Raw genomic sequence first — 26,149 nt, 5'->3', positions numbered from 1 at the left:
AGTGGTCACGACGTCCCAAGGAATGGACAACAACGTATCCCAATCGAATGCAATTGTGACTCTGAAGTTGTTTGATTATGGAGAGAATTAGGAGCAAGGGGAGACTCTAGTGTATCTGGAAGGATTACACCTACACTATTTGGTCAAAAGTATTTCCCCAGATCAGTTTTCAGGCCTACCCCATCAATTATACATATTTACTGAACAGTCCACCAGATCACTATATCTTACTGAAATTCTATTTAATTAAGTACCTATAGCTATTAATACCTACCTAACGCACACAAATGTCGCTTAGTGTTTTATAAAAATTCACCCAAAGCTTTCTAACCACTAGTGGTTATCTCGTCACCCCTTATACTATCACATCGATTTTGATGTATAGTATTACTCACCATAATTCCGCTACGTACCCCTGAAGGTACTATTAAATGATATCATATCTTACTCAGTAAGTAAGCTTTAGATACAATCTTAATATTCGAATTATCTTCTTGAAATACTTCCCTATGGTCATGGATTAAGATAAGACTCTTTTGAAGCGAGCCCTTTTAAAACTGAGTTGTATATGCCTTCCCAAAGTTAATTGTTGGGGTGACCCGTCCGGGCCCGCACTTGAGGAAATATTTACGGACCCCATTGTATACTGGATGGATGACTCGAAAGCAATTGGTCTTCTCTTCGCTTGATGTCGGGAGAACATGGATGTTGGATTGTACACTTTAATATAACCCCTTGAAATTTGAAAATGAACAGAAGATGCTGTTCATTGAGAATTACAAGCTCATTGTAAGTTTTTGTACTAACTCTACCCAATTGCTCATTAACCATGAGAGACTGCCGATTAAGTCTCATGCCGAAATGATACATCATAAATCATGCCTCAGTATCTCCATTGGACGCATAGGTTGGGAGTGCATCTGAGCCTCTCTCGACGTCAGTCGCCACTGCAAGTCCTGATTCATCATACGAGGGCGGCTGCTCGAGCTCCTCGAATTCCGACATACTAATATCATAGCCGAGATGCCTTTTCAACAATTCGTGAGTGACAAATCGTTCGGGTGTATTGCCCTGAGCATCAACAAAGGAGACATGAGGGTTGACCTCGCTGATTCTCTGTAACTCATTTGCATGCCGGTGGTGATGCGGACACCCATCGACGCCAATCAAAAAGATCGTGACATGAACCCAAGACAGACTAAGTAGGTCGAGCTCAAACTCATCCATGTCGTTTGCTTCGCCATCAAGGAGGAGTAGCAGTCTAAGTTTTGGGGTTTTCGGGCCAGCTTGCCACCCGTAGACTGGGTGGTAGGATGCCGACTCTGAATGTTTCTGGAAGTGGAGGTTCTTGACGAGTTGCCATCCAGTCATAACTCGAGTCGTGCCGCCGAAGCTCACCTGACTCCACATTCTGTCGAAATTTTCGTGATTGAGCATCCCGATGTATTTGGCCTCGTCGTGGAAAGTAGCGAGCTGATAGCCAGTTGATTTATGATCATGATGGATCATTGCATCTGTGAAGCGACGAATTATGGCCTTGGCAAGATCTGCAGCATTGGTTAGAATTGGCGAAAGACGGTCAGCAATTATCCTCTGAACTTACCCTTGTTTTTGGGTTGAGTGGACTTTTCATATCCGGTGATAAAAGCCTCTTCATAGACCGGCCGAACAGGTTCGAAGTCCATAGACCCAGAGACATCAAGTAAAATCATCGTATCATCTGATGGTAGCTCCGGCACATCAGAGGGTTTGAAAGGAGTGGGCATAACCTGCTTTGAGTAGTCGTCCGACTTGTGCTGAGCATGGCATACATCATCCGGAGAGTAATATCCAGGGGGAGGCGGGACTGCAGAAGCCATCCTGGAGCGGGCCAGTTTCATCGAAGAAATGGGATCAGGCTTCAATCTTGGTCCCCGGCTTCCTTCCCTGTGATTCAAGACCCAGTATAGACGTTCTTCAGCCGTGTCTTCGAATCCTCTCCAGGCAGGAGTGATTCCTGGCCATCCAGCTACTGCCTCAATTCTAAATTTTAGCGGGTTTGAAGCGAGATTCGCCCAGTCCACCGGAATAGGCTCAAAGTATCCCGCTTGGAGAAGATGCAGATATTGAATAGGGCGCCGAGCTCGAAGATCGGCAATGTTTTGCTTCATTCCGACATTACCCTGGTACTCGGCCACTATGTCTCGCCATTCTTTGTTTGGCCATCGACCATTTTCTTCGTTGAGAATACTGATTCGCAAACTCCCACTCTTAGCGAACGCCTTTTGCTTTCTCTCGGCCTCTTTTTGCTCGGGGGTCTTGATAGATAGTGCTTTTCGCAAGCTAGAAAGTTTGGGAGGTATCACAGTCTCCTCGTTCCCGGCGGAGGTGGTGACAGGATCCTCATTGAGTGCCGAAAGCTTTGGCTCATCGACATGCCATATATTGGATAATGGCTCCTTTCGATTCATGATGACCTGTGCACTCTGGTTCAGTTGCGCATTCAGGGAAAGTACCTTTTCAAGAGACCTTGTATAGTTGTATGAATCCGATCTTGATGTCCTACCACAAGCATTCGCCTTCCCATAGTCACCATACAAAATTTTGGTAGAGGTGCCACCAATGCCGCCAGCGCAATAGTAGCTTTTGATATAACGGTATGGACTGCTGTGCCCCGCAAATGACTCTGTCTCGCAGTCATGGTAGTAATGCTCTCCTATCGAACCGTCAGTCTAAATGGGTCGTGCTGGGATAGTCAATGTGGCTGACCTGGATACATGACAGCTTTAGACCATTGAATCTGGATGGGAAGTCGGGCAACCTTTCTGGCCTTGTAATTATGAATTGGGCATTTGCAGTATACACCCGCTTTGTGCTCCGGCTCGATATCGGGATTATAGATGTCACATTCCCGTTGGATCCTCTGCAGGTGGTTCTGCATTGCTAGCTATATCAGCCAGACTAATTAGCTCATTGCGATAGCAAAGATCAATCGTACGTACTTCGTCTTTAGCGCGCCGCTTCCCTGCTTCAATGACAGCATTTGTATGCGCATACCGTGGAGGTTCACTCATTGTGGATGGATATGGCGGTAGTGTCGGTCCCTTGTCCATTTTGATGGATACAAAGCGTCTTGGCACGCAGGTTCCACTGATAAAAAAAATATGGGTACAAGATTAATCTCCGCTTGGCGAGAATCAGCCTCTTATGCGTTACCAGGTTGCGGGATTTTAGCTTCAGCCCTGCACGTCGCGTGGAATATCCGGGCGGTGGCTGTGGCCATAGCCACAGTGGGTTCCGCTCGGTTGGTGCCTGGCGCTAGACCGGGGGCGGGATAGTATCGGTAATTTGTTTGTACATTTTATTGTGGTATTCAAAAGCACCAATATCAACTTGCTTGAATTGAATTACAACGTAACGGGATTTATTTGAAATGGGTACTTCAAGAGGTTCGATGTTCATAACCCATGCGAGGGCTGAAGCCTGATGTCATTACGGCAAAGCGGCACATACTGTAGTGCTCGAATTAAGTGGCGCTAGCAGAACTGGACATCACTAGTGCAATACCACACTACAGTAGACGCATGTAGTGTAATGTTGTAATTTAGTCCAGATAAAGTGCTGTCTGAATTCTCGGGTATGTGTTCAAGATCGTACTGAGGACATGATGCATAGTATACTATAGAAATCAAAATAGAGGCTGTGGTGTCGAATTAATGATCTCCGAAAAACTTCGCATATTATATTATACTGCTAGTCATTTCACAAATGTAGGTTATGATAATGTCATCCACTAGAGCTTTGGTAATAGCGTTTTTGATAAAGCAACCGTTTGTCCTATAATTTAGGCAGGTCTCGTCGCTGTGACAAACTGCTCACTGAGAAACGCAGAGAGTTTTGAGAGTGGAGCCTTAAACATAATTCATCCGAACTGGAGGACTTGTCTATATCAAACTGTGATAGAGCCAATTATGTCAGCCAAAGCTAAGAAACATGACCAATGGATCCAGATAGTCGAGCAGGGGTCCTGGCAACCGCAGGATTTAGTAGTGTCTTACTTTGCATCTTGCAAGTCTAACGCCATTTTCATGGCATTGACGTTGAGCTGCATACATTAATGGAGTAAAGGAGAGCTTTGTCGATGAACAGGAAGCATCTGTAACCAGGTTTCCCCGTATAATCCATGTTGGGGCCATCTGAATCAGTTGCGACCTAAATAAGCCATGGTGCAAAACTAGATATCATGCACAATGGTCGTCTCATGTCGCCAACAATTTATTTGTTTCTATGCAGGAGGGGCAGGTCGTACGGATTGAGACCGAGATGCTATATGTAGCTGGAGGAGCATCGTTGGGTGTAGCACTTTGCTATCTAAAGCCGTGCCTGAAGGAACGTCACTCAAGGAGAGGAATGGCGATCAAGACAAAAGTATCCAAGCCCGTCAACTTTGACTAGTGCAGAGCTCGACGTGCTTTATGGTAGGCTTGGCTGGCATGTCAATCACTCACGGTGCCAGTGATCTTTATGCGCCCTTTGTATCGTTTAAAACCGGTGAGTGATCTCTGCAAGATGCCCATTACATCTGCTAGTGGCTCTATTATGGTAACAGCAATGCCAAACAGCAATGCCAATCAGCAAGCTTGGGCTTCGGAAGAATATGATGGATTGTGGAAACGCTCTGCAACGTGAATTTCTTTGGGAGGAAATTGGCTGCTAGGCCCCAAACTGAGCTTCGATGGCCTTGACCTCACAAATCATGTCAAGTCAAGGAAATGGGTAATAGGGTTGCATCTTAAATCATCCAATAAGTCCAGGGATGTTTGTGGTGGGAAACATCGTATACAGCTTGTTTACCCGCGCTAACGCAAATAGGCATAGCTGGAAACGGACCCGATCAGGTATAGCGCGTCATGGATGTATTTGCCCGCATCTCGTAATTCCAGCATTCTTTGCTCAATTCTTCTTGAGACCTTTCGTTTCTTTCCGTACGCTTCGATTCTCTACTAGGCGGCGAATCCTCATGTCGGATCAACACACCGCTTTTGTCGCAATATTGGTGTTTTGACTTCACACTTTCCCTAAATGCCTCGCGGCCGCAGATCCGGCCGCGTCAAGGGCCCTAGAGTGTATAATGCGGATCCCTTTGTATCAGCTGGGATCAGTGATGAATCAGGCTCTGAGGTCGCCCAAACTGGTCCCCCCAAGAAGGTGAAGAGTCTGAAACGAGAGGCTTCCATCTCCGACGAAGAATTTGTTGCAGGCTCAGATCCGGACGTCGCCCACACAGAAGATGATGAGGGCTCTGCGGACGAGAATGAGCAAATTGAGGTTGGGTTCGGAGCTGACGACGATGTCATGGATGTGGATGAAGATGAGATTGTGCCCAAGAAGAAAAGACCAGCGCCTTCCAACCCGCCGAAAGAAAAGATGCAAACAGGCTATGGCGCTATTTCCTTATCACCAACTGACACGCATTTTCGGGGTATCTTGGATTCCCGAGATCACGTTTCAAAATTCATGTCTTACACCTTGACTTACGGTTCTGATGACCGAGACCTAGGCCTCACAGTCCACATGCGAGGCCGGTGGCGTTGGGGTCGAGACTCCACGTTTCCAACTCGCGTCTCCTTGGACACAGTTGAGGGGGAGTCCGATTCGCCATACGGCCCAACTTTGGGGGTCTCCCCAGAGGATATGGAGAAGGAACGAACAGTTGGCTGGAGTTGGTATTACGATCAAGAAATTGGCCAAAGGTTCCGACAAAGACAGCAACTCGACACGAAAATCAAAAAGGATGAGGTGCATCGACGTTATTTACCGCGGGCAAAATCCAAGAAACACACGGTTCTCATGGGACCATCAGATAATCAACGAGCATTTCACCTCGAATATCATGCCTCTGTTGATTTCGGCTCGGTCTGGGATGCTAGAGAGTCCCAAAAAAGCGATGGACCAGCGAAGACGCGCGAGGGCTGGCTCATCAACATTGGGGGAAAAATTCAATGCATGGCATGGGCTCCTAACCAAGATGGCGCATCTCAGTATCTCGCTGTGGCTGCACTAGTCACCGATGAACAAAAGAAAAGTTACAAGCCTCCTGAAAGTGATCGGGTCTCCTCGTTTCTGCCATCACCGCCATACCCTGGAACTATTCAACTATGGGAATTCAAGTCCAAAGAAGCTGGTGCTCAGAGCCATACTATTGATATGACTTTTGGACCACAACCCAAGCTAACGTTGTGTTCCGATTGGGGGGATTTGCGACGTATGGCTTGGTGTCCTATGGGACGACAAAGGCGGGGCGACGTCGACAAAGGTTTGATAGACATCGGTCTCCTAGCTGGAGTCTGGGGGGATGGTAAGGTGCGGGTGCTAGATGTAAAGCTACAACAAGGCTCCAACACACTGAAATACGGTGAGTATCTTCATTCTTCAGTAGTTACCATCATGTGTTATCCGACATCTGACGTGTGAGTCTAGCCAAGATCGATTCGCCAGCATTCGAAGCGATGCCATCCTCGACCATCTGTACGTGTGTGACCTGGCTCTCACCCAGCGACATTGCGGTGGGCTGTGGAAATGGCTTTGTGGCCATCTACAGCATTCTCCCTTCCTCCACCCCGGAACCTCAGCCCTACTTCTATCACCCAGTTCACGGAACCTACGTATTGAACATCACATCCATTTATCCGACACATCCACAACTTCTTTCAACAATATCAGTCGATGGCGAGACTCGGCTATGGTCTATTGTTGACCCTCAAAGCGAGAGCACTGGTACGGTTCGAGTGCGATTGGCTTCATCTCATCTTAGCTTCTCCCCAGTCCTTCAGTCGGTCTGCTCCAGTGACGAGAATGAATATGGTCGAATAATGCCGATACGGCGATTTTTTGCCACAGCCAACGCTGTGAAGATCTTCAGCACCGTCTCTGCTCTCGCTCCATGCAGTTGGTGGCATCCCAGCCTCCTCTACGGCGGAACAGGAGGAGAGGTATTAGCGACAAATCCTCTCCGAAAGGTATTGCATGCAAAAGAAACACAGTGGCAACAAATATGGTTTACCCACGACTGGGCCTCAGGGTCAGGCGCCGACGACCCAGGCGCCAGCCGTTTCCACGAGGGGTTCAGTGCGGAGACCCAGAGCACGACGCGCAATGGTGAGCCCCGGCCAATGGGCTTGAGTCTCACTACGATTTACGAAGAAGGAACACACGTCACAGCGCTGGGATGGAATCCCAACCGCCTTTGTGCCGCCTGGGCCAGCGCCGCGCTTGGTTGTGGCCTATTGCGGGTTGAAGATCTTGCCATCTAGTTACCCTGCCACCATGGGCCCCGGCAGTTGGTCGATCAGCAAAGTTAATCAATGACAAGTTGATGAAAATTCATGATTAAATCATACGTACCCTAAGAAAAGAAATTAGGCACCGGTTTTCCCGGATACAAGTAGGCCGAGCTAATGTAGTTGTGGACCCCCCAGCCACGCTTAAAGTGGGTCTCCCTGGCAACACAAAACCCGCGCGCCAATCAACATGCGCATCAACGGTTGTGGCGCTGCCATGTGGATCCTTATGCAGTGAAAAAGCGTGGCTGGTCGACGGCTCTGATGCTTTTTGATCCCCAGCCTTCGTAGATCCCAGCCTACCTATTTTTGGTCCAATGGAATGTCTGCCATGTGGATGAGTTGTACTTCATCGTGACCGACGTGGCTGATCTAGATCGCGACTATTCCTACTTTTAAACCCTGGAGTCCATTTCTCATCTGGTTTTTCAATTCTCTCTAAACATACCTCTACGCTCTAACTTCCTTACTATATTTCTTTCCTCAACTCAAGCGTATTGCATTGTTTACCTTTTTGCGATCTATTGTTCACGCCCTTCTTGAGTGCCCACAAGCAAATTCCTATTTCTCTTCACCATGCATTTCTCCAACGCTGCAGTTTTGCTTGCATTCTCCACTATCAGCGTCTATGCCGCTCCTTTTGCCAATCCGCAAGACGAATTCAACCGTCGTCAGATAGGCTACCAGGTTGTCAATGTTGATGGCGACTCGAACGGCTCTGCTGTCCCCGAGGTCGAAACTGTGACCAAGACTGCCACCGTCGCCGGCGCTTCTGCTGTGCCTGAAACCATCACAGTGACTGCCACTCCTTCCCACATGCCCTACTCGCCTCTGCCATCCTCGTCTTTTTCTGCTAGTTCGCACTTGGCTCCTCCTCCAGGTGGATCTTTCATGCCTGCCAAGAGCAATGGCTTTCTCCGCCGTGGCCTGAACGCCGCAGGCAATCCAGTTCAATTCGCACAGAACTATCTCCCATCTTCCAGTTCTGCCTGGTCTGCTGCTGGCACCTCCCTGGCTGTCCGACAGGCTGATGGATGGTACACTCCCTCTTACACTCCTTCTTTCACTCCCTCGGCTACACCATCGGCCTCTCCTCTGGTTGCTCGACAGTTTGGAAGCTGGGTCCACAGCGCTCCGGTGCCTTCCTCCCCAAGTCTTGTGCCCACTCCATCTCCCTCTGGGTCTCTGGTTGCTCGGCAATTTGGTAGCTGGACCCCCAGCTCTGTCCCCGCCTCCTCTGCTACTCCCAGTGTGAGCCCCTCCGCATATGTGTATGCTCGGGGTTACAGCGCCGCTCCTTGGGGCACTCCCTCTGCCTTCCCTTCTTTCTCTGCCTCGCCTACGCCATTGGCCTCTCTGGTTGCTCCTCGTCAGTTTGGCAACTGGGTCCCCAATGCTCCGGTGCCTTCTTCCCCAAGCTCCGTGCCCACTCCTAGCTCCGTGCCTACTCCCTCTGGCTCTCTGGTGGCTCGTCAGTTTGGCGGTTGGAGCCCTAGCTCTGTCCCCACCCCCTCTGGCACTCCTCCCTCTGGCACTCCTGTTGCATCCACATCTTTCCCGGTCAAGCGCAACTTCGACAACCACTTTACTCCCTCCAGCGCTCCGACTCCCACACCTAGCGCCAGCTTCTCCATCCCTCGCTCCTCCGCTCTGCTTTACTAAAGCAGGTGCGCATGGATGACGTACAATATGATGCACATATTTTTGCATGAAATCATGAATCTCTCGACCTATGAAACGATATGAAAATGACACAGACACGTGATACAAGGCAACGATCTCCGTCGTCAATACAGCTCGGCTTTTTGATATTTTCCCCTGCTCATTGACTCCTGCTGGGGGTCACACTTTACATGCATTCAAGGCGTTTTTTTTTTTTTTGGATGCGATTTGGCTTCGAATTGATCTGTATTTTTTACTTTTTTACAAACATGAGTGGATATGGTTTGAGGGGCTTGAACTACATAGATTGCCTGGACCGATGCCCCGGTTTTATCTAGATTTAGTCATAACACAGTGACAATGAAAAGAAAATGATTATCACTAAATGTCTTTCATGACGAAATCAAGAAGGTAAACACGCCAAAAAAACTCCTAAATAACTTGGAAATCAAAAAACAAATTAAGGTGACGCGTCCGATAGGGCAGCAAGATGGTTACGTAAGGCAGCGTGATTAAGTACATGACTCCCGTTGCCCCGAGAGACGCGCCGATAAACATTGCTCACGCTCATCCCTCTACTCAACACCTTGACATTCAGCGACCGCAGGGTCTCTTTGGGTGTTTTCTTTCCATCCTTCCGGGTTACTCTTAGTGCTTTCATTCATTCTTTGTATCTGTTGTTTTTCATCCCAAACCGTGTATGAGCAAAGGCTGGCCGAGGCTCAATATCCACAACAATGCCTGGTACAGTGGCAGAGGGACCGACGGTCTCCATGTCCTGTAAGATGACATTCAAAGGAATGAAAATTACGGGAGCCTAGCTAACAAATGAATCAGTTGCCAACAACTTCTGGGGTAAAGATGATGCGGGCCTCCAACCTATGCTTGATCGCATGCATGGATCCAAAACTACCAGCGATGAATTGAAAGCCTTTTACAACGGTATGGTAGCAACTATATGGGCTAAACTCGAAGGTCAAATGACTAACGTCGTCTTTTCTCAAAGTTCGAGCTGCGATTGAAGATGAATATGCGCGAAAATTACAAGCGCTCTGTCGCAAACCGTTCGGAACATGCGAGTCTGGATCCCTCCGCGTGTCGCTTGACGTGGTCCGTGGAGAGACAGAAGCCATTGCAAAGGCACATGCGGCAATTGCCGCTCAGATGAAGACTGAACTCGAGGAGCCACTGGGCGCTTTCGCTAGCGGATTGAAGGAGCGACGGAAGATCATTCAGAATGGCATCGAGCGCCTACACAAAACTAAAATGCAACAAACACATGTTGTCAACAAGGTGAGACAAAAAATAGATGCGGGAATGAGCTTTCAGCTGATAATATATTAGGCTCGTGACCGTTTCGAACAGAATTGCCTACAAATCAAGGGTTATCTGGCACAAGGTCACATGGTGATGGGCCAAGAGGAGCGCAAGAACAAGTCCAAGCTTGAGAAGACTCAAATTCAGATGGCGTCAAATAGCCAGGAATATGAGGCTGCAGTCAAGGTGCTCGAGGATACCACTGGGCGCTGGAACAAGGAATGGAAGGCAGCCTGTGATAAGTTTCAAGATCTGGAGGAGGAGCGCTTGGATTTCACTAAGAGCAGCCTATGGACCTACGCGAACATCGCGTCTACTGTTTGTGTCAGCGACGATGCCTCTTGCGAGAAGATTCGTTTGTCTTTGGAGAACTGCGAGGTGGAAAAAGACATTTTCTGCTTCATCCAAGAGCGAGGTACTGGTCAAGAGATTCCAGATCCCCCTCGTTTCATTAACTTCTGCAAAGAAGATGATGATGCAGGATCCGATATTGATTCAGGGGAGGGTTATTCAGTGGCACAGTTTCAGCGAACCATGAACCCTGCATTCCGGACGTCTTCACCACAGCCGTCGACTTACGAGTCTCATCACGATCCAGAGTCTGACCTTGCAGCTCAAATGGGCCACCCGGCTCCTCCTGCAGCTGGTGTGCCTCAGCCATCTCCTCAGAGCATGATGCAAGAGCCTCCGGTCCAGCGTATGCCACAGCAGGCGCCCCCTCAAAGCATTCAGCCAGAACCGCCCCTCCAGCGAATGCCGGCTCCGCAAAGCATCCAGCAAGAGCCACCCGTCCAGAGAATGCCTCAGCAAGCGCCTCCCCAAAAGATGCAGCAAGAGCCACCTCTTCAGCGTATGCCTCAGCAAGCGCCTCCCCAAAATGTCCAGCAAGAACGGCCTCTTCAGCGGATACCTCAACAACAGCCGCCAGCCCAGAGCATGCAGCCAGAATCACCCCTTCAGCGCCTGCCACCGCAGCAATCAGCCATGTATGCTATGCCGCAGCAGCCTGCTCCACTTGACCTTCGCCGAGGTGGACAGCCACCACCAAATTACAACCCTGAACAGCATGGTGCAATCAATGCTGTACCTCACAATGCATACCCTACTGATGGTATGACCATGTTCTGCCGTACCGGACCACCTTCAGAGCGTAGCTCAGCAGCCAGCCCATACAGACCGTCCAGCCGGGATTCCCAAAGCGATGTGTCGAATCCGACTTCCATGTCCAGTGTCGAAGCCGCCCCTGCTCAAGCTGCCCAGAAAGCGGCACCACCACTTCCCAGTGTCATGAAGTTGCAGTCTTCTCCAAAGCCCACCAGCAATACGCCTTCAGCAAGTGCTCAGGATGACAAGAGCCCCAAGAAAAAGAGCGCATTCTTCAGCAACAGCCCGTTCCGACGGAAGAGCAGACATGACAAGGAGAGACCCACTATCGCTGCTGCATCCACTTCTCGAAGCCCCTGGAGCTCGCCCACTAAGCAATCCACCCCAGCTAAGACTGCTCCGTCGCCGGTCGCCCAGTCTGAACGTCCTTCTAATAGTCCTGAACCCGTCGATCCTCGCGCTAACTTCCAGCTGAATGTTGGGAACAACGTTTTTGATGTCGCTTCACCGGACAAGAATGCTTCTAAGCCAGGATCCCAGGCTGTGAATGCAACTGAAGATGATTCGGACCCTATTGCTCGCGCTTTGGCAGACTTGAAAACAACTGGTGGTAAACAGCCCAGCTTGCGTGTGTCGGCCGATCGTTATCATGGAATTTCCACTCCGACTCCTTCAGCACCTTCCTCTACATATGGTGGAGGCGGCTCCGCTGCGCCACCTGCATACAATGACCCTAATGTGAAGCGACTCGGAGCCCCCGAGCCGGCATTCACGGCCAAGCAGATGCAAAAGACTACTCAACGATACACCGGCCAGACTGCAAGCATGCTTCGCGGTGGAAGCAACAACCCGGCCATGACACCTAGGGAGACGGCGAAGCCCCAGGACGTCCCTCGGGCAAGATCACCCGCCCCCTCCCGATCTCCCGCCCCCAGGCGCAGTGCTAGCCCCCAGGTTTCTCCGCGGGTCGACCCTCGCACAGGATACGGTGGTGGCGGTGTCAGCCCTAGTCCAAGCACCTATCAATCCGGCAGCGCTCGTAGCCGTTACAGTGCGTCGCCAACCCCGCGCCGAGCGCAGGAACCGCCTTACTCTCCGAACGATTACGCTCGAAGGGCTGCTTCCCCGGCCGCTTCGTCGCACCGTGCCGTTTCCCCTCAGCCACAGTTCAGACAGCAGGTCCGGCCTTCCAGCGCTGGAGGCATGGAGCTGCAGCTCTCGGCAGGTCAAGATGACATGTATGGAGGCGGTAGCCAATATGGCGGCTCTACTCGAGGCGACGGCCGTTCCCGGTCATACTACGGCGGAAACAACGGTGGCCCGCCCGTCGGTCGCTCAAGAAGCCGGACTGTTGCCGTTGCCGACCCCGGTCGAAAGTTCAGCCGTGATGGACGTCCAATCCTGCATTTCGGTAAGTACTTAATCTCCATCTCAAAATGTGTGAGAATTTTGCTAACTCTCTTCGTAGCTCGCTCAATGTACACCTACACTCCCGCAATCCCTGAGGAGCTCGGCTTCTCCAAGGGTGATGTCTTGTCTGTCATCCGTCTTCAAGATGATGGATGGTGGGAAGCTGAAGTCACGAATGGTCGCGGACACCCTGGCTTGGTTCCGAGCAACTACCTGCAGATCATTTAGATCTGACAGGCTCTACTATTTACGACCCGCCACGATCCTGACAAGCACCTATCCTGACGGCGATCTTTTGTTTTTCTTATTTTTGTTCTTGCTCACGCTTTCACGTAGATACCATGCTTTTCTCCGATTCCCTTTGCACATTTACTGTCCTTATTTCACTACCATTTTTCAGCCTTCGCCTGCACAATTACTCTGGCGAGGCAACGTGCCCATCACTCTGATAATGTTCATGTTTTATGGTTTTGCCTGGAGTACTTAGCGTGTGTCTCTTTTTGATATCTCTGCGCTGGTACATTCACTGGGGTTTATGTTTTGCGCTTCAAGGAGATGACATCTGTTCGAGCCAAATTGCACGAAGAACGATGTGGACCATGTACATGCCTGCGGATTTCATGGTTGATGTGTTTTGATTTTCTTTCTTTCTCTAATTCTTCACAATTTATCATTTCCTTTCAGCGCTTGTTGGTATCTCGGATGGAGGACTTATGAGTTTTATGTAATTGAATGTCTTGTTTATTTGATCCAAAATTTATACATAAGCAGTTTCCTTGGTAGACTTGTGCATTGTACTGTAGTTCTTATCTGATCCGATTGATAGGTGCGTGTCTCGACTCCGTGCACGTGCCGATATGTGTGGTACCTGGAGATGCATTGCAGCACAATGATCATGCTTATCGGTGCCTGCAGTAAACGTACAACGCATCTCTGAAGGATTATCAATCAATTCCCCGCATCGCTTAATTAGCCGATCCCAATCTCCGTTGATTGCCGAAATTCAATCCAGATAAGGGACCTGACACTAGTCCTGATTGGGCCCATGCTACACCCGATTAGGAGGCAACTAAGCCCTTCTCTCTCCAAGTGCCCGCATTTTGATTAGAACTTCATTATTAATGTCGCTTTTCTTATCTTTCTCTTGTCAATTCCTTCATCGGGACATCATCACGATATCTTATCAGTAAACCATTCATTGTAAGTATCCGGAGTAGCCACTATATATAGTCATACTGTGCGTAGAAGACGTTTCGGTCTGAATCTTACTTCCAAAGGAGTCTTTCGTGGAGTCATCATGGTCTCCTCCAAATCATTTGGTCTATCAGCTTTGCTGTCTCTTCTCTTATCCCTTTCCACCAATGCCATCGCGACTATCAGCCTCAAAGGTCAGACTATCGAATTCAATGGCAAGACCTACTATACCCCTCCAACAGCAGTAGCAACACTGAAGACCGCTGCTGGGAGCCAAGTGAGCAATACCAATGGCTTGCAACCTCTCACAGTGATTCGGAGTGATACGTTAAAGCTCACAAGCTCCATCATCGAGTCCTTGATAGAAAATTATCAATCTACAGACGATGTCTTCAATACTGGATTCCTTGAATATATCTACGTTGAGTACAATGGTACCCACAAAAACCCATCTGCCAGTGTATCGACACCACCTTCTTGGAAAAATAAATTCCTTGGATTTGCATCTGCATATGATTCCAAGGCGTCGAAGAAGCTCTCATCATCAAAGAGCTTGCCTGCGGGCCCTTATTTCTTAAATCCATCCAGTGGAGAAGTCTTTGAGGCCTACCTGCTGTATTCAGATACGATGGGCTCCTTTACCCAAGGATTAATTGCAGTTGGAGATGGTGCATACGATGTCTTGTCAGCGAGCCTGCCGGGTTATGCCTCGTTGACGATCGGTGTTCCTTCGAGATTGTATTTCACGAAGACGGCCGAGAAGCCGTTGGCAGGTGTATGCAGCCTCTCTATATCTCTCTATCGGGGTCTCGATCCTAGAAAACTAATACTAACTGATCACACAGGTCCGTCTTGGAGTAAAAGATCTTTACGATATCAAAGGCGTGAAAACTGGCTGTGGTAACCGTGCCTACTTCGACATTTACCCAGAAGCCAACACCACAGGTCCTGCAATCCAATCCCTCATTGATGCAGGAGCCATCATCGTCGGAAAGATGAAGACGAGTCAGTTCGCCAACGGTGAAACAGCCACAGATGACTGGGTTGATTACCACTCTCCCTTCAACGCGCGCGGAGACGGATACCAAGACCCCAGCTCCTCTTCATCCGGTCCCGGATCCGGCATCGGAGCATACGATTGGCTAGACTTAGCAATCGGCAGTGATACAGGAGGTTCAATCCGAAACCCGGCACAGGTGAATGGCTGTTTCGGTAACCGGCCTTCGTGGGATCTAGTCTCCTTAGATGATGTCATGCCCATGTCTCCTCTCCTGGATACTGCGGGTTTTTTGGCTAGAGATGTAAAAGTGTGGAGGGCTGCCTCTGAGGTGATGTACAAGGATGCGGGCTTGAAGTCCTACACAAAGTATCCGAAGACTATCAAGACCATTCAATTCCCTACTAGCGCTTCGACGGCAGCGGATACACTTTTACTTGATTTTGTGGACAGTCTTTCAGCCTTTTTGGGCGGTGCTAATGTTTCGACGTTCGATTATGATGGACTGTGGGAGGCTACTAAGCCTTCAACAGTCTCTGCAGATGAAAGTCTTGAGAGTCTGCTGAATCTCACATACCCTATCCTTATCTCGAAACAGCAGTATTCGCTTGTTGCTGCTCCGCTGTACGAGAAATATGCAGCCGCAAATGGAGGACGGAGACCATTCATTGATCCAGTTCCTGTCTCCCGCTGGGCTTTTGGTCTTGAGTACCCAGAGTCGCAGCTGGATGAGGAAATCTTGCACAAGGACATTTTCACTCGCTGGTGGAATAGTACTGCCCAGGTGTTTGATGAGGAGACCTGTGCGGATAGCCTCATCCTTTACGTTGGGACCGCCGCGACGCCAACTTATCGCAATGTTTATCGGAGGTATCTATTCCCATGTGCTTATTGGTCTATTTTGATGATTTTTTACATGATGTACTAACCTACGCTTTTAGTCTGCCCGGGATTCCCACTGGATTTGCATCCTCTCGTATTGCGAACTTTGCTGGTGTCCCTGACATGGTTGTTCCAAGTGAGTGTTACCAACTAAAGTGAACAATCAAGACATACTAATCCCGAGAATGGCTTAGTTGGTCAAACACTATACAACTCCACCATCACCCTCAAGGAGGAATATTTGCCCGTGGCAGTGGACTTCATCGCGCCTCACGGCTGCGATCTTATGATTTTTAATCTAGTAAATGAGCTAGTAGAGGCAGGAATTGTTAAGGAGCCCGTTGCTGGATCGACATTGTATGGAGATGGTGTGATTTACTATTGATTGAAAGCTGTTATGCCGTTGGGGTATCAATGTTAATACCTGTTATACCTTATGCATTTGAGCAATTTCTGGCGTACATATTTTCTAATGTGAGAAATTATTTTGCGTTTGAGATTCCGTTGATACCTGTTAGAGGCAAGCGCACAATGCCTGGTTTACTTCTTTTGAGATCCCATATACTCGAATCTTCAGAACAATGGAGATCATTACTATTCTATGACTTTGTTTATCTCCACGTAATGCCAAGTCCGCTAAACATGGCGACCTCCGGTCTCTCACTCACCGTTTTTTATGACGAAAATAATAACTAATGCACGTTGGGGTCAAAAGGCCAATCGTAGAGATGGTCCGAGAAGAGTGAACCGAAGAGCGCTTAGCGTAACTAAAAGTAAACTAACGTCTCGAGATGGTAACATTGGTATTCACCCCTCAGTTGGAGAGTCGGGGCTATCTCGGCGGCGCAGAACTTAATTATGCTCTAGTCTAACCCATTAGGCGAGACTACTTCGGCAATCTCGGCAGATCTATCGTACGACACAATGCCCTTTGCAGGCCCTTGAACACCCCGAGCGGCCGATTGGTTCTTTTATTGTCACCTGAAGAGCTAACGCCATGGCTTCAGCCAAGCTACGAACTAAAAAGCTTGGTTAGACCACGCCCGATGGTAGAGAGACTACATACGACGACCTTCATGTATAGGACCCACATTTACCCCGCTTGACGCTACTAGATAAGCTGCATTTGAACCAATAAAAATATCTTGTATACACACGCTCCCCTGGAAACGAATCTTACTGTACGCCTTTGTATCTCAATGCGGGCCCTGTGTGATTCAGTATGCGTGCTTCCTTGCTTCTTTGGGATGCACTGTATCTCCGAAGTCACCCAGCCCTACGACTCGCCTGAAGCCTCCTTCCGAGGTGAGGGCACGTGGGCACTTCATTTCACGTTTATTGAGATCAATTGAGTCATTTTTGCGCCGGAGTTTGTCTAGTCCGCGATGTCGGACGTTGATGCTTTTAATGAATGTGCCTTGACAGCCTGTTGATCGACCCACTTGCCGTATAAGCGTACACTATTGAATCCTGGTAGCATCCTCCTGGCCTACTCTGATGTGATTCGTTCAAAAGAGGGTCAATTACGAAATACTGGGCCCAGGAAACAAACCGTCATGCATGGGTCGTTCAATGCGATGGCGTGGTAGGGTAGTAGTTCCCGGTTTCTATGCAGGAACAACGCTATAAAAGCCCTGCTGTTCCTTGCGTCAATTCTCGTGGAACAATACCAGACAGACCATCTTCATCCTCCCCCATTTCTCTTGCCCTGTTGCAGGCTTGTTTGTCATCATGCCTTCTTCTCTAGTCTCGGGGGTTATCTGTGCCCTGAGTCTCACATCTGCTGTCGCTGCAGTCAAATTCGGTGACCCGGTCATCAGCTCTGCTTCAGAGAAACAGTTCTCGCAAGAGTTCCCCGAAAATTACAACATCTTGAAATTCCACGGTGGCAATGGCCCTTACTCAGAGAGGCGCTCTTATGGTATCTCTCGTGATCCGCCAGAGAGCTGTGCAGTCGATCAAGTGATCATGATCAAGCGTCACGGTGAACGGTATCCTTCGCCGTCGATGGGTGTCGATATTGAAGCTTCTCTCGCCAAGATCTACGGTGCTGGAGTCATGGAATGGAAAGCTGATTTGGCCTTCCTGGATGATTGGGAGTACTTTGTCCCCAACAAGTGCTGGTACAATGCCGAGACCTACAGCGGTCCATACGCAGGGTTGTCAGACGCATACCAGCATGGCACGGAGTATAGGGATCGCTATGGTGACCTTTGGAGTGGCGAGTCGGTTGTTCCCATGTTCAGCAGTGGTTACAGTCGTGTAATTAACACCGCTCGCAAGTTTGGTGAGGGCTTTTTTGGATACAACTACTCGACTAATGCTGCTCTCAACATTATCTCCGAGTCTGCAGCTATGGGTGCAAACAGTTTGACCCCTAATTGTGACACCGATAATGATACTGCTATTTGTGGCAAGATACCGTCCACTATGCCCCAGTTCAAGGTTGCCGCCGCACGTCTGAATTCCCAGAACTCTGGGCTCAATCTCACGGAGTCCGACATCTATAATTTGATGTGTAAGCAGTGGAGCCATCTTCCGAATAATATCTTACTAACTCTTCACCTAGCTATGGCTTCCTTCGAGCTCAATGCTCGTGCATTTTCCCAGTGGGTCAATGTCTTCACCCAGGATGAATGGGTCACTTTTGGCTACTTGAATGACCTTTACTACTACTACTGCGCCGGGTAAGCTGCCCTAGAAGATCTTAAATGGAGAACCATTTTCTGACCTTTTACCCAAGACCTGGTGACAAGAACATGGCAGCTGTCGGGGCTGTGTACGTCAACGCAAGTCTCAGTCTCCTCAACGAGGGCCCTGAGAAAGCGGGTCCTATGTTCTTCAACTTGTATGCCAGAGTCCCCGCTCCAATCCTACTTCTTTGACTGGAAGTCCATGCTAACTGAGACAGCGCCCACGACACTGATATCACTCCCATCGTCGCGGCTCTGGGAATTCTCCTTCCTGATGAGGACCTGCCTCTGGATCGCATTCCTTTTGGAAATCCATTCGTCGCCACTGACATCGTCCCCATGGGTGGTCACCTCACAATTGAGCGTCTCAGCTGCAATGCCACTGCTATGTCTAAAAAGGGTACCTATGTGCGTCTGGTACTCAACGAGGCTGTGGTGCCATTCAACAACTGCCAATATGGTCCGGGATACTCTTGTCCTCTGGCTGACTATACCTCCATTCTGAAGAAGAGCCTGCCTAGCTACCTGACTTCATGCAAGGTTCCCAAGTCCTACCCACAGTTCCTTGACTTCTGGTGGAATTACAATACCACTACCCGGCTTAACTACCAGCGTGGACCGATTAGCTGCCAGGAGGCTGAAACCTTGCACTAAGGCTTGAAACTGATAGACGAAGTTAGGTACAGTTTAACGCTGGAAATTGTTGGAAACTGCTGGAAGTTTTTTTTGGCATTTCAGGTTATTTATCAGAGGGTGATGTGAATAATGTTGACATATATATCAATGCATTGTTGGCGGAGACTGCCCAACTTGAATCTGAACATTACCAATCGGGAGACCTTAGACCAGAGATTGAACGGTCTTCAGCCAGACTAATCTTAAAGAATTGCTAGGAATATAAGAAGAAAAAGGAAAATCGGGAGGCGAAACCTTAGGAGGGGGACATGGCTTGGTACCTGGAAGTTGGAACCTTGGAAGGGGAGAAGTCGCTCGGCAGATCACCCCGCAAAGGCGGGGAAAGTTTATTCGAACATGGGATACATCAACCTCACCATAGTCACCACTACCAATTCATCGCATTACAAAAACAGAGAAATGTCAACATGACAGATAACCCCCAAACTGATGTTCTCATTATTGGCGGTGGACCCGTTGGCCTGCTCATTGGCTACAGTCTGGCAAGGCAAGGCGTGGGCACCATCGTCGTGGGTTTGTGCCTACCTGGGATTTTGAAAACAAAGGCTAAAGTTTGACAGAGCAACATGAAAAGGTCCAGCAGCCAATGTATGGCAGAGCCTGTACCTTACATCCCCGAACCTTAGAAATGCTTGACCAGCTCGACCTTCTCGATGACTTGAACCAAATTGGATATATTTGTCGCAACAGCGTGACCTGGAAAGACGGCAAGCGGATCACTTCACGAGGCTGGCATCTCATGTTTGATCGTATGGATGGAACTTTTATGGATTACTGTTTGAACCTGCGGCAGAGATATTCGGAGGACGTTATTCGAGAAGCGTATATACATGCCGGAGGGCAGCTTCATATGGGTTGGAAGCTAGAAGACTTTTCCCTTTATTTGTCTCAAAATACGGATTTCAAAGTGACCGGCACAATCTGTCGCGTTGGTGCTGATAATGAGCGGGTGACAATTAACAGGTGATGATTCCAGATTTTTTGAATACTTTATTGCTGACTGAAATTCCAGTCAATTTATTATCGGTGCGGATGGTGGTCATTCCACTGTTCGAAAATTAGCAGGCATTCAAGCCCAAGGTGATCGGACCAGCTTCAAACTTATTCGTATTGATGGTGAGTTCAAGACGAACATGCCAGATGACGACGTGGGGTTCGCCTCCATTGAGTCTAAGAGTCACGGAAATGTTCTTTGGGCTCAACTGGATCATGGAGTCAAACGAATTGGATTTGCAGCAACTCCAGAGATGCTAGCCAGATATGGTGGCTCTTTAACAGAGGAACAGGCCGTAGCAGAAGCTGTCAAAGCAATAGAACCATTTACTCTCGAGATAGAGAAAGTTGAATGGTGGACTCTATATAAGTGAGTATATTTTGCTCAAGTTAATACCTAGAAGCTAATGGTTCCATAGTGTCAATCAACAGTTAGCAGATACTTACTTGGCAAACGAGCGAGTTTTGCTAGCCGGCGATGCGTGTCACATTCACTCTTCTGCTGGTGCTCAAGGAATGAACACGGGTGTCCACGATGCGGTGAACCTTGCCTGGAAATTAAACGGCGTGATAAAAGGATGGTATAAGCCCGAGGCTCTCCAGACATACGAGGACGAGCGTCGAACAGCCGCACAATACCTTATAAAACTTGACAAGACCATTTCTGCGACCGTCTTCGGCACTGTCCCAGAAGAGCACAAAGGCTTGTCTCTCGACGCCAATGAGCTATGGACTAAGATTACATCCGACTCGATGCTGTTTAACATCGGGTTGGGTGTCAGTTATCAAGAAAATTTATTCAACAAGTACCCGTTGACGGGTATGATCTCAGCTGGACACAGGGCCCCCGATTCGCTCCTCATGGCCCCTGGATCTCGAGTTCCCGCTCGGCTCTATCAATTCACTAAGAACACTGGCCAGTGGCCTATTCTTGTATTTGCTGGGCAACCTGCTGTCACAAAGGAGAAACTGACTTTAGCGGTAGTGGGATTGCTTAAATTGCAATCTACTCTGCCTAAGGGGATGGTTCGTTTTCTTACTTTGATTGCTGGAAGTTTTGGCGGCGGAAACAGTCTTTTTGGAACACCGCGAATCGGAAGGTTTTACTTTGATCCAGAATATTCTGCTCACGGGAGGTATGCAATTTCTACGACGCAGGGTGCTGTTGTGGTTCTTCGACCAGATGGTATTCTAGGTTATGCCACTACCTTGGATGATACAACAAGCATCGGTGCTTTCTTTGCCGGCTTTATTAGATCTAGCTGATAAGAGCGAGCACGTTATAAACTAAGAACGAAGTCTCCATGGAGGAGGGCTTTCTTGACTTGCAATATACTTAGACATACTTTGCGACTTGACATCTAAAGAATCATTATTGTTCAATATATTATGTGCAAATGTGTTCGACAATGGCAAGAGTCATCTTAGAGGACAACTTGCCGAACCAGAAAGATAGCACAATTCCAAACAGCAGGTATACACGGAGAAAAGAACACACGCCCTCTTAGCAAATATTACAAGTACACGCAAAGCTTATGTACATTAGTTTGATTGGACTCATTCATCATCGACAAAGGAATTGGCCAGGCGACCAAAATAGGGGACCTCGAAGTGGTCCAAAGTATCCACTAAGATTTGATGAGTACATAGTTCCTGTGTATGGGCAGCGCAAACTTACCGTCACGATAGGCCCGCATACTGAGAAAACCCATCAAGGCGAGATCGATAATAAACAGAGTCCACGACAGAAAGGAAGACCAGGAAAGTAAGAGATGAACGATCTATACTTCAGTCAGAGAGGATTCAGCCAGGAAGGAGACTCAATATTCACGAAGAGAACGGTAAAGAGCATGCTAGATTGCCAAGCATGGAACCTGAAGTGGATAGTGTTAGCTTATCTTTGAGAAGAGTGTTATCGGTACTTACCGCACGTAATCACTCTTGTGCTCGGCCAACAACAAGAACACACCTCCAGCCGGAGGCAGAAGCAAATACGCCAGCGCAGCTTCAACATCCATGCGGATCGGAAGACTTGTCTCAAAGGCCCCCAGGCTCACATGGCCTCCCTCGAGATCTCGTCCAAAACCTGTGTTGCCATGTCCACCTCCCGCGAACTGGCTTGGAGACGGAAGGTCGGCAGAGGCTCTTGGCGATCGGAGGTTCGGAGACTTGATACGGGTGTCTGGGTGTGGAGGGGACAAAGCCCGCTCAATCTCTGGAGACTCGTCTTCGTAGGGCGCGAAGTTCATTGTATTTGAATGGTGAGGAGGGGAGCTCGAAGGAAATCAATCGGGGAAACTTGAAGCTCCTTATCGTTATCGGGGTCGCGTGTCCGCGCGTTTATGTTTTGGCCTTAAGCGCCTACAATAGAAGCTTTGGGGTATCATTATCTCATTGGGCACATTGATCTCTATTATTTTCAAGTATCATATACAAAGAACAAAACAGGTTCAGACACTTCAGGGCTTGGCTGCCCTTCCTCGCGTTGTTCCACCGCGCGCAATTCCACTGATTGGTCGTCGAGTTGTTGTTGAAGATCCCCGCGTGGCTCCGGTTCGACTGGTGCTCACGCTAGGTGTTCTTCCCAAGCCAGTACTGCGCACAGTACCCCGGCTAGTCCCTCGCGTGCCTCTAGTGCTCAGTGCTCGTCGTTGCGCTTCCTCTTCTGCTTTCCGGGCTGCTGCTTCTCGTTGCTGCTGCAGTGCCTGCTCCCGCCGCTCAGCCGCTTGCCGTTTCTGAGCTTCTTCGGTCTCCATATCGGCCACATCTTGAGTCGCGCCATGCCAATTCCGGTTGAGAATCAGGCGTTGGTTGTGTTCGGTTTGGGACAGAATTCGGGTCCATGTGTTGAGGAGGGTCGATGCGGATGTAACGGTTCTCGATACAGTCTGTAGAATAGCAATGAGAAGAGTTCCTTTATGGCTTAATGATAAACTCACATCCATGTTCCCCTTAGCACGGTCAATGCTACCCAGAAGACCCTCAATAACTTCATTTATTTTGCGAACGGTTTGTAATTCATTGTGAAGTGCTGCTTCTCGTGCCTCCTGGCGATCAAACAAAGTGTCGCCGCCATCGCGAGGCTGCCGGGGCTCTGGCGCCGGGATCTCGTTCGAGGTTCGAGGATTGAACGTCTTGTGAGTTCCTCGCTTCGAGGGGGAGTCCCAGAGATCTTCAGTATCCTCATCTGAAAGTTGAAGCCTGTCCATTTCCTCGGCGGTGCTTCGAGCCATTGTGATCCAGGGCTTTGTAAAGTAATGTTGGAAAGCAGGACAATGCGACTTATGTAGCCCTGTAAAGTTTAGGCAAACCTGATCGGGTAGAGTATCAACAATGCAGATCCATGGAACAAGAATAATCAGTATCGCGGGGCCTTTGATTGTTACGGCCCAAAATCGCAGGCGGTGACGGTGGTCGGGGCGGTGACACAGAGGTGGCTGGGAGCCCAAACATGCGCCCTTTCTTTAACGTCCTCGCCCTTGGTTCTCCTCTTCTGCATCACAACTTCTATCGTCGCGTCCATTGACCCTGTAAAAGAAAATACAACGTCGCTCTTATATCGCTCTTTCGGAAACTTTTACATCTCACGAAAACTCATATCTTGATTGTGGACGGATTTGCGCCTCGCCCTTGATTCAAGTCGACTACAGCATCAATCCAAGATCCGGGTCAACCGACAATTACAACTGCACCGGGCCTCGTAACTGGTACAAGCTCGACGATACGTGGAAAAGCAAACAAAGAAAAATATCAATCGCTATGGCGACCACCCCGCCCCCACCGTCACCGTCGGCCTTGCGGATTCCCGCTGCACCGCGTCATGGTGCTGGATATGACACATTCGAGCCATATCCCACCCGGTCCTCAGCGAGATTAGCAGGTCAGCGCGCTTCAAAATCAAAAGATGCGACTCAGCCAATTTGCCCAGGTTCACCCAGCAAAGGCCAATCGAAAGGATCACCAAGAAAGTATCGAAAGATGGAAGAAGCAACTATATCACCACCAGGAAGTCATCCGATGTCCAGAAATGCTGAGAGAGGCACCCAGGCTAGTGCCGGAAATTACCGCCAACCTGATCCTCAACCTTCTGGACGCGTTTCTGGATCTCACGCTCTTCCTACACCTGCGAAAACACCGTCAAAGAAGAAAATCACCTCTGATCTTTCAGCAACTGCTCGTACATTATTTCCATCTGCCAAAATGTCAAAGGGGCGATTTTCTATTGACGTCGAGGACGCGTCTCCGGGACCTCAGAGCATCCAAATTTACACTGATTCGCGGGACCGTATCCCTAAGCCGCCAGCTACCCCGCAGAATCCCTTCTTTCACCCTTCTGACCGTACCAGTGATGATGATTCTACGGGTATTCTTGACCCTATGACTTGTCCTACTCACAAACTACTTCGCCTGGGTCGAAATGATGAAATGACATACAACTTGTGAGTACTCTTATCCAACTGATCATCACAAAGCCACCCTAACCCTTTTCACGCAGCCGTGGTAAAAAAGTCACCAAGCACTATGATGATGAGGATGAGGATGAAGAAGATGATCCCAATGATCTGTGTCTGTTCGCTGGTCGTGAGCACCTACTGCCTGATCCTTCTGTGCTACATAATTTGAAGCCGCTTCGCCGCAAAGACATCTTACCTCGCCAGCTCTGGCCTGACGATGGTCCGGTTCCGCCTAAGGAAACGAACCAAGTCAAGCCTACTGAAGAGCTGACCGTTGAAGATGAAGCCACGGACGAAGAGGATGCCGTGGAGACCAGGGAGACTGGTGCCAAACTGCATGGTATCACCTCTCCGCCACCTGAGGTTCCTTCCTCACCTCGTGCCGTGCGCAACTTGCGTTCTCAGGCCCGTCGTCATGTCGATGCTGGTGTATCTCCCTCAAAGCAGGGAGCTGGTTCAAATCAACCACGCACTCCTTTCCACAACTGGCTGCGCAAGAAGAAAAGTGCTGATGAACAAACTTCTGTCACTCCTACCAAGCGTGAGGCTGAGGTCACTCCTTTAAAACGCGAGGCTGATGACGCTCCCGGGTCCCTTCCTGGTCCTAAGAGAACGCGTGCTACTACTCGTCAGACTCAGAGCGCCTGAATCCTCCATCGCGTTCGAAATTTGATCCATCCAATCCGTTATGATGCTTTCCAGATCATTCATGCATTATCCAAGCGCCAATATCTTTAGTCTCTTTTTCCTGCATTGTGGTTCAACCGCTCTAGACTTTTGACGGTCACCAAGCACATTTGAGCAATCTTCTTGCTGTACTTGCACATCCATCTTCTTCACGGTTGCACATGCCCTTTTCTTCTTTTCTTTCGCGATTCTTCTCTTTCATGATCTAATTTGCTTGTCTCCCTTTCATGACTTCATTGGCCTTTATTCTTATTTTGCTTTGCTTTGCTTTACGTTTCACCTGTGGCGCGTGGATCTGGAACTAGGGAATGGGAATACCAAGGTATCTAGCGTTGTTTTCTTTTTCTTGAAATGGGTCAAGGTGTTCAGAGTTTTGTTTACGGACGCGTTTGTTTTTCTATTTTACAAGTCTGTCTCTTGTCTGTGTCTGGACTTGCATGTCTTATCCCTGTTCTTCATCCAAGAACTAGTCAATGTGGCTTATCCGCATATGATCTTACAAAATCAAACAATTCCAACATGGCTTCTTACTATTCTGTAGACTAACCAGGTTTTAAATGTCCGCTTATTCAAATTCCATGTCCGAATGAGCCAGCTGACAAGTCACCAAGGAGATAGTTATGTCTAATAATGCATTTGATAAGTGTCCCTTTTTTTGTTCATAACAGCGTTATGGCTCACAACTTTGCCTTGCTCAGGAAATGGTACATGTAGCATACAATATAGGTAGATTGACCCGAC

General features: G+C 48.8%; 9 protein-coding genes across 9 annotated transcripts; 7 read left to right on the top strand and 2 right to left on the bottom strand.

The window, feature by feature from the left end:
- Positions 1-876: 876 nt before the first annotated feature.
- On the bottom strand, positions 877-3,053 carry N7484_006240 (uncharacterized protein; the record flags this gene model as incomplete). Its single annotated transcript, XM_057116658.1, has 4 exons — positions 877-1,547; positions 1,604-2,695; positions 2,749-2,926; positions 2,982-3,053. The coding sequence occupies 4 exons, from the start codon at positions 3,051-3,053 to the stop codon at positions 877-879; spliced, it is 2,013 nt and encodes a 670-aa protein (XP_056972541.1).
- Positions 3,054-5,061: 2,008 nt separating this feature from the next.
- Positions 5,062-7,292, top strand: N7484_006239 (transcription factor TFIIIC subunit TFC6; the record flags this gene model as incomplete). Its single annotated transcript, XM_057116657.1, has 2 exons — positions 5,062-6,394; positions 6,460-7,292. The coding sequence occupies 2 exons, from the start codon at positions 5,062-5,064 to the stop codon at positions 7,290-7,292; spliced, it is 2,166 nt and encodes a 721-aa protein (XP_056972540.1).
- Positions 7,293-7,895: 603 nt separating this feature from the next.
- Positions 7,896-8,981, top strand: N7484_006238 (uncharacterized protein; the record flags this gene model as incomplete). Its single annotated transcript, XM_057116656.1, has 1 exon — positions 7,896-8,981. The coding sequence occupies one exon, from the start codon at positions 7,896-7,898 to the stop codon at positions 8,979-8,981; it is 1,086 nt and encodes a 361-aa protein (XP_056972539.1).
- Positions 8,982-9,718: 737 nt separating this feature from the next.
- Positions 9,719-13,040, top strand: N7484_006237 (formin-binding protein HOF1; the record flags this gene model as incomplete). The annotated part of the gene is made up of 5 exons (XM_057116655.1): positions 9,719-9,761; positions 9,819-9,923; positions 9,988-10,274; positions 10,326-12,813; positions 12,871-13,040. 5 exons carry the CDS (start codon positions 9,719-9,721, stop codon positions 13,038-13,040), a joined length of 3,093 nt encoding a protein of 1,030 aa, XP_056972538.1.
- A 1,069-nt stretch (positions 13,041-14,109) lies between these two features.
- Positions 14,110-16,270, top strand: N7484_006236 (uncharacterized protein; the record flags this gene model as incomplete). The annotated part of the gene is made up of 4 exons (XM_057116654.1): positions 14,110-14,781; positions 14,852-15,873; positions 15,945-16,021; positions 16,080-16,270. The coding sequence occupies 4 exons, from the start codon at positions 14,110-14,112 to the stop codon at positions 16,268-16,270; spliced, it is 1,962 nt and encodes a 653-aa protein (XP_056972537.1).
- Positions 16,271-17,616: 1,346 nt separating this feature from the next.
- Positions 17,617-19,232, top strand: N7484_006235 (histidine phosphatase family protein; the record flags this gene model as incomplete). Its single annotated transcript, XM_057116653.1, has 4 exons — positions 17,617-18,403; positions 18,455-18,572; positions 18,629-18,733; positions 18,797-19,232. 4 exons carry the CDS (start codon positions 17,617-17,619, stop codon positions 19,230-19,232), a joined length of 1,446 nt encoding a protein of 481 aa, XP_056972536.1.
- Positions 19,233-19,681: 449 nt separating this feature from the next.
- On the top strand, positions 19,682-21,533 carry N7484_006234 (uncharacterized protein; the record flags this gene model as incomplete). Its single annotated transcript, XM_057116652.1, has 4 exons — positions 19,682-19,787; positions 19,835-20,237; positions 20,287-20,637; positions 20,687-21,533. The coding sequence occupies 4 exons, from the start codon at positions 19,682-19,684 to the stop codon at positions 21,531-21,533; spliced, it is 1,707 nt and encodes a 568-aa protein (XP_056972535.1).
- Positions 21,534-21,824: 291 nt separating this feature from the next.
- Positions 21,825-23,500, bottom strand: N7484_006233 (uncharacterized protein; the record flags this gene model as incomplete). The annotated part of the gene is given in 7 exon segments (XM_057116651.1): positions 21,825-21,895; positions 21,946-22,048; positions 22,099-22,141; positions 22,194-22,541; positions 22,762-22,826; positions 22,838-23,155; positions 23,207-23,500. 7 exon segments carry the CDS (start codon positions 23,498-23,500, stop codon positions 21,825-21,827), a joined length of 1,242 nt encoding a protein of 413 aa, XP_056972534.1.
- Positions 23,501-24,026: 526 nt separating this feature from the next.
- On the top strand, positions 24,027-25,369 carry N7484_006232 (uncharacterized protein; the record flags this gene model as incomplete). Its single annotated transcript, XM_057116650.1, has 2 exons — positions 24,027-24,706; positions 24,763-25,369. 2 exons carry the CDS (start codon positions 24,027-24,029, stop codon positions 25,367-25,369), a joined length of 1,287 nt encoding a protein of 428 aa, XP_056972533.1.
- Between the last annotated feature and the right edge of the window lie 780 nt (positions 25,370-26,149).

The sequence above is a fragment of the Penicillium longicatenatum genome, assembly GCF_028827895.1.
Source record: "Penicillium longicatenatum strain IBT 33135 chromosome Unknown contig_3_segment0_segment0, whole genome shotgun sequence".
Taxonomy (NCBI): Eukaryota; Fungi; Ascomycota; class Eurotiomycetes; order Eurotiales; family Aspergillaceae; genus Penicillium; species Penicillium longicatenatum.
Note: the sequence above shows the minus strand (reverse complement) of the source record. Positions and strands in the feature narration are given on the sequence as shown.